The sequence below is a fragment of the Henckelia pumila genome, chromosome 3, assembly GCF_033568475.1.
Source record: "Henckelia pumila isolate YLH828 chromosome 3, ASM3356847v2, whole genome shotgun sequence".
In the NCBI taxonomy this organism is placed as follows: Eukaryota; Viridiplantae; Streptophyta; class Magnoliopsida; order Lamiales; family Gesneriaceae; genus Henckelia; species Henckelia pumila.
This window is the reverse complement of record NC_133122.1, coordinates 26,806,432-26,818,895: the sequence shown is the minus strand read 5'-3', so window position 1 is coordinate 26,818,895 and position 12,464 is coordinate 26,806,432. Positions and strand designations below refer to the sequence as shown.

Below are 12,464 nucleotides of genomic sequence, written 5' to 3'. Positions count from 1 at the left end.
TCCACCCTGTCGAAAGATAAAATACATACCAGTCATCGTGTGGGTGGTGAGAATGTGCTTCGGCGCTGGTGCAAGAGAAGCCTCGCCAGTCAAATAGACGCTGCAAGCAGCCAAAATCCTCGAAACTGTAATAGAGAAAGGAGCGTGTTGTTTGGCATTCGGAGCACAAGCCAAGTGAGCGACAGTACGCATATTTGTGATCAAGATAGTCGCCAATGGAATCGCAGGAATATCGCCCAACCCATACACCATCTTATCAATTAAATACATGTCCAGGTTGCGCACCTCATTGTTCCCAGACTTCCGAGGGATAATGTTTGCACTGATGAAGTAGAAAATGAGGCGATCAATCAAAGAGAGAGTAGTAGGAAGGATGCTATAACGAGAACCAATTTTGACCCTACGGTAGGTGAGGTGCGACATAGCTAGGTGGAAATTGTAGGCAGGGTCAGACAAGATAGCATCATATTGGTTGTAAACAACCGGACGGCCCTCATTAGGAATGTGCATAAGCTGGGCCAAAAACTCACTCGTCACCTCGATGCAAACTTCCTTCACAAAAGTCTGAATTGTTTGCATCCCTGTTTTGTCCTTCTCTTCAATATTGGCATAAAAATGCCAAACCAACTCGGGATAGTAATCCCCTCGGATATCCAGAATAGAACCCTAGCCAAATCTATCAAACTCTACTCGCAGTGGTACCTGAGCATCAATAGTCGGGTGGATCGACTTCTCAACAATCATGGAGTTACCCTTCATCTTCTCATACCACTGAAAATTTTCCAAACTAGTGAACCAAGTATCATCAAAAGCAGCCCCCGCACCACTGCGAGAAGATGAAGCGCCTCCCCTCGCACGTTTACTGACAGATTTTCTCGGCGCCATATCAAACAAACAACTAACAGACAACGATAACACACAATCTCGAAGACAAAAACACAACTTCCAAATCCAAAGAAACTCTTGCACAATCACTGTCTAATCTCGCATCTTAAACCATTTAAACAACACTGTCAATAATAGTGCACGCACAATTACCAATAAATCAACTCCTTTGCTAATTCACAAACAAACGATTTTAATCAAGAAGCCCAATAAACAATGGACCATGTTTCGAACACAAGCACAATATCAAGGACCACTGTAAGAATTGACAACAATAACCCCAGTCAAATGCCCAACACAATCTCCAACAAGATTCGTCCAATGACACAATCTCAAACCAAATCCGAAAACAACCGAGAAACTATAAATATCGATGCCAAAGAGGAAAGGACAGCAACGCTTACCAAAAGGAAAACCAACAAGATGCCCGGAGAAAGTTTTAGAACAAGAAACAAGGGTGACCCGACAGAAACAGAGGCGGCGCGGAGCAGAGATTCACGGTGATGTGGAGTGGCAGCCTAACCGAGGCGTGTTGGTGTGAGGCGAGAGCACGGAGGTGTATACAGGAGAAGGATACCGAGGTGATTCTCGGAGGAGGACGAACGGGGTCTGGAGAGGGAGAAACAAGGAGGAACGAATTTGGGGATTTAGGGATTGAAAAAGGGGATTGAGAAAAACAGATCGCGAGTCTGAGAAATTTAAACCAAAAAACGACATACACGGACCCCGGCTAAGGGTTCGTGTCCTGATCTGTGCAGCTTCGAAAGACAGAAAAAAAAGGCGAACAATATGAACGGACCCCGGGTCAAGGTCCGTGTATTCATCCGTGTGCCCTCGCATTTTACAAAATTTCCGAGTGAAAAATGCACAGACACTGGAGGCCGATCCGTGTCACCTCCGGGTAATGACTATTATGGTGTTCAAAATACACGGACCCCGGACAGTGGTCCGTGCAGGGGTCCGTGTATCTACGCATTTTCACAATTTCTAGCATTTTAAATATCCGGACCCTAACACAGGGTCCGTGTCACCTTTTTCAGCTCAAAATAATGATCGAAAAATAACCCTTAAAACTCACAATCTTAAACCACACAAATTAGTTTGCATCTAAAAATGTCAGATAAAACACTCAAGCATGCAAGCTGCATAAATGTTCAGAGACTCCCCTTAATGATACGATTCCCAACAATATACGTGCTCTCCTCCGCAACCAATGATATATCAGCGTCAGTAAAATATCTGAACCCAACAAAAAATCACTGAGATCAAAGAAAGAAGAGACAAAAATAAATTAACCAATAAAACAAAATAATACGAAATAAAGAAACAAAAAGAAAAGAAACTGGGTTGCCTCCCAGCAAGCGCTAAATTTATAGTCTATAGCCCGATTGTGCTTCCCTTTTAATTTGGATCTTGCAGATTCATGGTGATCTGCTCATCGACCACCTCGCCACCTCGATATACCTTAAGTCTATGGCCGTTCACTTGAAATTTTCCAGTAGCTTCGCTAGTGATTTCCACGGTGCCATATGGAAAGACTTGAGTAATCGTGTAAGGGCCAGACCAACGCGACCGCAACTTACCTGGCATCAACTTTAAATGAGAATTATATAATAATACCTGTTGTCCCACCTCGAATTCTCGATTCACAATATTCTGATCATGCCAACGTTTGGTCTTTTCTTTGTAAATCTTGGCATTCTCATAAGCCTCAAGCCGAAACTCTTCCAATTCTTGTAACTGCAGCAACCTCCCTTTACCTGTGGCTTTGACATCAAAATTCAAAAATTTAGTAGCCCAACAAGCCTTATGTTCAAGTTCTACAGGCAAGTGACATGATTTTCCATACACTAGACAAAATGGAGACATTCCAATTGGGGTTTTAAAAGCTGTACGATAAGCCCACAGTGCATCGTCGAGTTTACTAGACCATTCTGTCCTTGAAGCACCAACGGTCTTCTCCAGAATGCGTTTGATTTCTCTGTTCGACACCTCGACTTGACCACTGGTCTGAGGATGGTAAGGTGTTGCCACCTTATGCCTAACCTCATACTTAGCTAACAGACTGTCTAACTGACAGTTACAAAAATGAGTACCCCCATCACTGATAATTTCTCTAGGTGTGCCAAAACGTGAAAAAATATTTTTCTTGATAAATAGAATGACTACCTTTGCATCATTATTTTTGCAAGCACTCGCCTCTACCCATTTAGACACATAGTCTACAGCAACCAGAATATATTTGTTCCCAAAATAAACTGGGAACAGACCCATGAAATCTATTCCCCACATATCAAAAATTTCACAAACCAAGATATTATTAAGTGGCATTTCGTGTCTCCTAGAGATATTACCAGTACGCTAACACTCATCACACTTGGTTACATACTCATGCGCATCCCTAAACAAAGTGGGCCAATAAAATCAGGATTTGAGTACTTTAGATGCGGTTCTAGACGCACCAAAGTGACCTCCAGTTGGACCCTTATGACAATGAAATAAAATCTCACTTACCTCTTCCTTGGGAACACACCGCCTAATTATACCATATGCACATATTCTAAACAAATAAGGATCTTCCCACAAGTAGTATTTCAAGTCAGAAAAGAATTTCTTCTTTTGCTGATAAGTAAAGTGCGATGGTAGAAACTTACTTGAGAGGTAATTTACAAAATCAGCATACCATGGTAAATTGTTCACCTCAAAGAGCTGTTCATCAGGAAATTCATCACGAATAATGCTATTGCTCTGAATGGGATTCTCCAGGCGTGAAAGATGGTCCGCCACTTGGTTCTCAGTTCCCTTCCTATCAATGATCTTCAAATCAAATTCCTGCAAGAGAAGAATCCAATGAATTAGTCTTGGTTTTGCATCTTTTTTATTCATCAAATATTTCAGGGCCGAATGGTCAGTGTGCACGATCACTTTGCTCCCAAGCATATAAGATCTGAATTTATCAAGTGCAAAAACCACAGCGAGTAGCTCCTTTTTTGTTGTAGCGTAATTCAGCTGGGCTGCTGATAGTGTCATACTCGCATAGTAAATGACATGTATGCATCTGTCTCTCTTCGGTCCCAAAACTGCTCCTAAAGCTGTGTCACTCGCATCACACATCACCTCAAAAGGTTATTCCCAATCAGGTGCTACAATCACCAGTGCAGTGATTAATTTCTTCTTCAAAATCTGAAAGGCCTGCACACACTCAGCAGAAAAATCAAACGGTATATCTTTTATAAGCAAATTAGTTGAAACGACCCTAACTCTCTAATTATAAATAAATATGCGGATTTTTTTTTTACTTACTAAATAAAAATATGTACATACATGCCCATACATATATGCACAGAATAAATAGATTTAAAAATAAATAAATTAAATAAAAATGCAACCTTTAATAAATTAAATATCTGAGTCAAACATTTAATATAATACTGTCATAAGCAAAATAAATAAAGTTTGCATGCACTGAAAATTGTTAAATAAAATGAGTAATACTTTCAACCACTGAAAATAAATAAAAGTATAACATGCTGAAATATTCAAAAACATGCGTAATGACTCAGACAACTATCACGGTCACGGGGTCACTGCATGTCTGCTCAGATGTCCTCGCCGCCGGTGGGTACTACATCATCCTCTACGTACTCACCTGCACCATACCAGTGTAGTGAGCCTAGAGGCCCAACATGCTAACATAACAAGGGTTTAAAATAATTTAATTCACTTTAATACTAATACATAACATATACATGAATGAGCATGCTTAAAAATATCATGACATAACATAACTTAAATTAAACTTAAATATCATAATAATACATAATACATAAATATTATTGAGCAAATTATTATCTAACATCGCATGGTTGTATCCATAGTATAACCTTAAATCATACATTAAATACTGATCAACGTGGAAACCAACGTACGTGGCGGTGACGAATCACCTCTTAAATTGGCAGTAAACTGCCCTTCAATAGTTCACATATGGGGACGAATCCCCCTTAAATTGTCACACTACTTCAACTTCCAACATAAAATATTTTTTTTTGCTCAACCTTAAACATTAAATCATGCATAAAATTATTTCATGAATGCATGTACTTAAATAAAATGTGTGTCCTTCCTATATATTTAATTTAATTTCATACTAACATATAAATATAAAAATAACTTCCATGCATAAAAAAATAATTAAATATATATTCGGACACATGCAATTTCTCATGGGTTGTACTGAACTGCTGGCCCTAACACTCAAGCACATTTACTTAAATTTTGGCCCATTAACACTGAGACTGGCCCTATAACATACTTAAGCCCAATAATAATTATTCTAAGCCCAAATAATTACTTAAGTCCCATTAACACAATCTTGGCCCAATAACACTCCATTCCGGCCCAATGGGCTCAAAAGCCATTGGATTGGCCTAATAAATTCCATGGGCCCCCAAGGCCCATAAAAATTAGTGGACTCACTTAATTAATTAAGCCCAAATAATTAAATGGGGCCCAAATAAATTTTGAGATTTAATTAGGCCCATTAAACCTTTAATTAAACTTAAAACTTAAAAATAAAAATACCCGAGCCCAACTAACTTAACCCGGACCCGAACCCAACTAACTTAACCCATGACCCACTGACTTGACCGGGACCACCAAACCGACCCGGACCCAACCCTGAAAACCCTAACCCGATTGGCCCCCCCCCTTCTCTATTCCTCTCGGCCGTGAGCAGCAGCCACTCCCTGGCTGCTGCCGGCCTGCTCCGGCCGCCCCTGGCCGGAGCTCCACCGCCCAGAAGTAGCCCATGTCTGGGCGGTCCTAACCTGACCAAGACCTCGACCCCATGCAACCCACAGTGCCGAACCCGAGCCCCCTTCCACGAAGCCCTAACATGCGCCGATCTGCACCAACCTTGGTGCAGTCCCGTCCAGCCCTTTCCTAGCCCTCTCCAGCCATAACCATCGATCTATGCCTAGCCTAGGGACCCTGAAGAACCCCAACCAGCCGTCATACAAGCCATGGCTAGGAGAAAATGTGAGTATGATCAAACAACATACAAAAACAAGATACAAACATCAAAACCGATTCCTTTTCTGAATTTCTTAAAAAAATTCGATGAACACTCAACACACACCTAATCATCACTGATATGGCATAAAAAAATCGAAAAGAAACATGCCTTTCACCAAAGTTTGAAGAGAAAAGCGTAGGTGACGAGTCCGGGACGACGGGGCGACGATGACACGCTTGGAAGCTTCAAAATCATGGCTATGGTGTTCTTCGTGGAGGCTGCTAGCCGAAGAATATGATGAATATGGGGTGGGGTGGCGGCTGATGGAGCTTTGGATCGAGGAGTTTTGGGTAGATTAGGTTTAGGTTTTTAATTAATTAGAATATAGGATAATTAATGTATTATTTAGGATATTAAATATATAATATATAACTTAAAAATAAAACTCTAAATAATATTTAAAATCTGATAACATTAAAAAAATCCCGAAATTAAAAATTAGGGGAATTTAAAAGATAATAAAAAGTTAATATTTTGGCTTATTTTGAAAAATAAACGGACTCCTAAAATTATATAAAATTAAATACTAAAAATACTGAGGTAATAAAACTCAAAATAATATTTTTGGGCTCTTAAAAGGCTCATGAAATAAATGGGATAGAAAGTTGTCATCTCGTCCGTCCACGGTCCCGTCAACGCGATAAAATAATTCAAATATAAAAAATTCATAAAAATCACTTTTTATGGGTTAAATTCTTAAAAAAATAAATTAAATCATGCACAAATAATTCACATAGATATTTAACCCATAAATCTAAAATTTTAAATAATTAAGTTTCCTAATTATGCATGCGGATTTACGTATTAAAATACCAGGTGTTACATTAGTCATCGGCTTGGCGATGCTAGAAAAATCCTTAATGAACCGCCTATAAAATCCAGCATGTCCTAAAAAACTACGCACCCTTTTCAGATTTGATGGCAGAGGAAGTTTTTCAATTACCTCAATTTTCTCTTTGTCAACCTCAATTCCACTTTCAGAAATTTTATGTTCTAAAATTATTCCCTCTCTCACCATAAAATGATACTTTTCCCAGTTCAAAACTAAATTGAACTCTTCATATCTTTCTAAAACCTTAGACAAATTTATCAAGCAAGCATCAAATGAAGAGCCAAACACTGAAAAATCATCCATGAATATTTCAATAAAATCCTCAATCATGTCATGGAAAATTTCCATCATGCAGCGATGGAAAGTAGCCGGTGCGTTACAAAGACCGAATGGCATTCGTTTATATGCAAAAGTCCCGTAAGGACATGTAAAAGTGGTTTTTTCTTGATCCTCAGGATCAATGGAAATTTGCATATAACCCGAATAGCCATCCAAGAAACAATAAAAAGGATGTCCAGCTAATCTTTCCAACATTTGATCAATGAAGGGTAGGGGAAAATGATCTTTACGGGTTGCATCATTAAGTTTTCTATTGTCTATGCAAACACGCCAACCCGTAACAGTTCTGGTGGGAATTAATTCATTATTCTCATTTTTCACAACAGTAATCCCACCCTTTTTCGGAACAACCTGGACAGGACTAACTCACTTACTCTCAGAGATGGGATAAATAATACCTACATCCAGAAGTTTGATTACCTCCTTCTTTACCACTTCTTGCATAGCAGGATTAAGCCGCCGTTGAGGTTGGGTTGATGTTTTGTGATCAGCTTCCATCAGAATTTTGTGCATGCACATGGAAGAGCTGATCCCCTTTATGTCCGCTATGCTCCACCCAATGGCCTTGATATTCTCCCTCAACACGCGAGTCAATTTTTGTTCCTCATCCCCTGTCAAAGTAGAAGAAACAATTACAGGCAGTTTATCATTATTAAGCAAAAATAAATATTTTAGATGCGAAGGGAGAGGTTTCATCTCAAGGATCGGGGCTTCTTCAACTGATGGCTTTAATGTTCTTGGAACATGTCCAAGCTCCCCAATCATTGAGTTTACCATCCTTGAGATTGGTTTGCCGGCGTCCAAATACTGAATGCATTCCTCAATCTCCTCCTTATCCAATTATTTTGGTGCTGGATGTGTCAAGCATAACTCCAAGGGATCTTCACATATAAATTCCTGCACATCACACTCAACAAACTCATCAGTAGCATCAATTCTAAAATAATTAGAAACATTAGACGGATATTTCATAGAATGAAACACATTAAACACTACCCTCTCATCATTTAACCTCAGCACCAATTCACCCTTCTGGACATTTATCAATGTTTTCCCAGTGGCCAAAAATGGTCTACCCAAAATAAGAGGAATCTCACGATCCTCTTCCATATCCAAAACAACAAAGTCCACTGGGAAAATAAATTTATCGACCTTAACTAAAACATCCTCTAATATTCCCCTAGGATATTTAATCGATCTATCAGCCAACTGTAGGGAAATTGTAGTTGGTTTCACCTCACCAATTCCTAACTTCTCAAAACAAGAATATGGCATCAAATTAATGCTTGCAACCAAGATCACACAAAGCTTTTCTAAAAAATGATTTTCCTATGGTGCAAGGAATAGAGAAGCTACCAGGATCCTTAAGCTTCAGAGGTAATTTGTTTTGTAAAATTGCAGAGCATTCCTCCGAAAGCTTCACTGTCTCAAAATCTACCAGTTTTCTCTTGTTTGATAAAATTTCTTTCAAAAATTTAGCATAAGAGGGCATTTGAGCCAAAGCTTCTGCAAACGGGATATTAATATGCAACATCTTAAAAATCTCTAGAAATTTTGAAAATTGAGTATCAAGTTGCAGTTGCTTTGCTCTTTGGGGAAAAGGGAGAGAATATATATCAATATTGGAGTTAAGAGACTTACCTTTCTCCCTTGAGTTCTCGCCTTGCTGCTTATCTGATTCTTTCTCCTTGATATCTTTTTCAACCTCAACCTCCTCCTTCTTCACCTGTTCAGCTACTATGATTGCATTGACGCCCTTTGGATTTTTTTCTGTGTCACTAGGAAGTGAGCCTGGCGCTCGTGTAGCGAACTAGTTTGCCAACTGTCCCAATTGGGTTTCCACTCTTTGCATCATGGCATCGTGATTCTGCCATCTCATCTCATTCCCCGCTATGTACTTTGCAAGCATGTCTTCCAGATTTAACTTATTCTCAGATGGCTTAAAACCTGGCGGCATAGAAGGTCCAGCACCTTGTGGAGGTCTAACTGCTTGCTGAGGAGGCCTTTGCTGTGCAGGCTGCTGTGGTGGATTAAAATGTTGAGGCTCAACAGAATTTTCAGCCTATTTCCACCCAAAATTTGGGTGACTTCTCCAACCCGGATTATATGAGAAACTGTATGGATTAAACTGCTGTCTCCCTTGGTTTTCCACATAATTCACTGAATCACTTTCAAAAACTGGTGGCCCATCATAAAATGAATCTGGCATGAATGGAATGCCACACGCTGATCCTTCAACAGCCTCAGTGCTTCCCTGGATTTGATTCAATTGCTTAGATGGTGCAGATTTATTTGCTTGAAGTTGAGATTCTTGATGAGTCAGTCCATCAAGTTTTGCTGTAATTGCTGCAGAGCATCCATTTCTAGAAATCCAACTTTCTTATCTCTTCTGCTGTCTTGCCAACTAACATTGCTTTCAGCCATATTAGAAAGGATTTCAAGTGCTGCTGCAGGAGTTTTTCTATAGAGGCTGCCATTGGCAGCTGCATTAAGTATGGAATGCACAGATGAATCAACCCCGTAGTAGAAAGTCTCTACTTGTTAGCCTATGGAGAGATCGTGTACAGGACATACTCTCAACATTTTTTTAAATCTCGACCATGCGGCATTCAATGATTCTCCATCTTTCTGTCTAAAAGACATGATTGCATTCCGCAGTTGTGTAATTTTGGTTGGTGGAAAATACTTGTGCATGAAAACTTCAACCAGACCATCCCAAGTAGTAATTATCCCTTTGGCAAATCTCGAAGCCACTCAATTGCTTCTCTTTGAAGAGAAAACGGAAATAGCCGCAGTCGAACAGCATCAGAAGTTACTCCATTAAATTTGAAGATATCACAGATTGACAATAATTGCTCCACATGAGCATTCGGATCCTCAGAAGGCGTCCCTCCAAATCTGAATTGCATTTGAATCATCTGGATGATGGACGGTTTGAGCTCAAAAGTATTCGCCTGAACTGCAGGGCGAACAATGCTGAATCCATATCCTCCAACTAATGGTCGATGAAGGTCCATCAGAGTGCGGTTGTTCTCTTCTTCAGCCATATCTTCAAGCTCCTCTTCAGATTCAAAATTTAGAGCTAAGTTATGTTCCCTTCGATCTCTACGTATACGACGAAGAGTGCTTTCAATCTCCAGATCAAGTGGTATGAGTTTTTCAGAATCTCGAGCATGGCTCACTCGAGCATGGCTCACTCGAGCACGGCTCATATAACATGAGATATACTCCTGAAAAAAAAAATTAAAGCGCACAAATCAACCACTTGAATAAAAATTAAACAACGTAAAATAAAAACCCAGTCTCAAATAAATAATCAATCCTAAATAGTAAACAAATAGTCCCCGACAACGGCGCCAAAAACTTGACCGACGATTTCGGTTGGGAAAAATTCTAACAAGTGAACTAGGTCAAGTTATAATAAAGTTGGACAGAGTCCAAGTCGATCCCACATAGACTAATGTTTAAATACTAAGTTATAGACTATTCAAATTAATCTAGGCTAATTAAAATGAGAGATTTTTATAAATTAACTACTAATTAAAATAAAATAAATTATTCTAAAGCAGAAGTTTAAATTAAATAAAATGAGCAAAATAAATTTAAGACTGATTCAAGTTTCAAGAAAATGACCAGGAACACACAACGGTACCAGACATCGATAATTGCCACGTATTGGATTTAATCAAACAAGAATCATTCATATTCACGACGAAATTCCCCAGAATAATTATTAATCTATTTCTAGAATTAATAACCCTATTTTCATTTAACAGTTCAATTATTTCTAATTGAATTTAATTAAACAAAAATGCATTAACGAGTTATGGAATTTCAGCTTTCGTCTAAAATCGCACACTGAAACCGAATACTATTTCTAGTCGGTTTAACCATGTGTTGATTAATATTTTTGAAGCAAATTTCAATCTTTTCTTTTTCAAGTCCAGAAAGAACAACAGACATGCAATTAATTGGCCAGATTAAAAGCAAGAATTATGCACAAACATTAATCAATAAATATTTCATAAATAAAAAATCAATCAATCCATTTCATGAACAAAAATCAATAGTTTGGCCTTATTGTGGCCCCGATCAAAAGACGACTACTCCATAATAATAAAATCAAACAAAAGTTTCATGTTTGAATTCATGACAAAATAAAACTGAAAAAGAAGAATAAAAAAAATTTCAGCGATGGTGCCGAATCTTGCTTGTGTTCTTCGTTTCCTCTCAGCCGTCCAATCTCGAATCTGGCAAAAGTCTAGGAGTCAAAAGTTCGCCTTAATTAGGGTTTGATTCCCTTTTATACCTCCCTTATTTTCGTCCAAAATAACATCCAATGTTGCCCAAAATAATCAGAGTCCCCAAATTCCCAAATTCTGCGCGATATAAATTTTTTCATATCTGCGATGTACACGGACCCCGAACATGGTCCATGCCTAGGTCCGTGTATTAAAAACTCCAGCCCAAGCATTTTGCGAAGGTGCACGAACCTGCTTCCAAAAGCCACACGGGGTCCGTGCATTTTCTTGAAATGAGCTACTCCAAAGTCGAGGGTACACGGACCCTTTCCCAGATGATACACGGGGTCCGTGAATTATTTTTCCTCAGCTCCCTATTGCTTCGAAGGTGAACGGACCCTCTTCCAAAGTATGCACAGGGTCCGTGCATTAAATTTCTCTTCAGTCCTCCTAGTCTCTTATGATTTTTCCGTGTCTTCCGGCCAAGTTCCTACGTGGCATTAAAATGTTTGACCTTTTCTTCAATATTCAATTCTTCTAACTTAGTCAAACCTACAAACACAGAAAATATGACGATTTGAGCGCAAAACTCGGAATAAAAATGCCAAACAAGCACGAATACGACAAATTAAAGTGCCAAATAAGCTATAAGATTCGTGCTTATCAATGAAACAAACAACCATACTAAAGATAGTGAATAACGCAGTATTTCAAATAACTGTCCATTATAGCATTTATTAATTAACCATGTTTGTTTAAAATTAGACTATTTTCTTTACACATATAGTCAGTGGATGTGGAATGTAAAGTACTATAATATAGTTATTTAATATAATATAGTAATTGAAAAATTATATTTGCTACGATTTGACTAGAACCGTGACAAAAGATATGTTAATATTATTATTTTATTTAATTATTAATTAATTGTATTGGCCACGGTTTGAATAGAACCGTGGCAATAGATACTTTATTATTATTATTTTATTTAATGATTAATTAATTGTATTGGCCACGGTTTGACTACAACCGTGCAATATTTCCATGATTTGACATGAACCGTGGCAAAATCAATAATTTATAGGGATTT

General features: G+C 38.5%; 1 protein-coding gene across 1 annotated transcript; it reads right to left on the bottom strand.

The window, feature by feature from the left end:
• Window positions 1-2,286: 2,286 nt before the first annotated feature.
• Window positions 2,287-9,742, bottom strand: LOC140888313 (uncharacterized). The gene is made up of 10 exons (XM_073295997.1): window positions 9,733-9,742; window positions 9,543-9,616; window positions 9,295-9,387; window positions 8,953-9,195; window positions 8,775-8,859; window positions 8,490-8,639; window positions 7,554-7,744; window positions 6,906-7,484; window positions 3,400-3,717; window positions 2,287-2,958 (listed from the first exon to the last, which is right to left on the bottom strand). Exons 1-10 carry the CDS (start codon window positions 9,740-9,742, stop codon window positions 2,287-2,289), a joined length of 2,415 nt encoding a protein of 804 aa, XP_073152098.1.
• Between the last annotated feature and the right edge of the window lie 2,722 nt (window positions 9,743-12,464).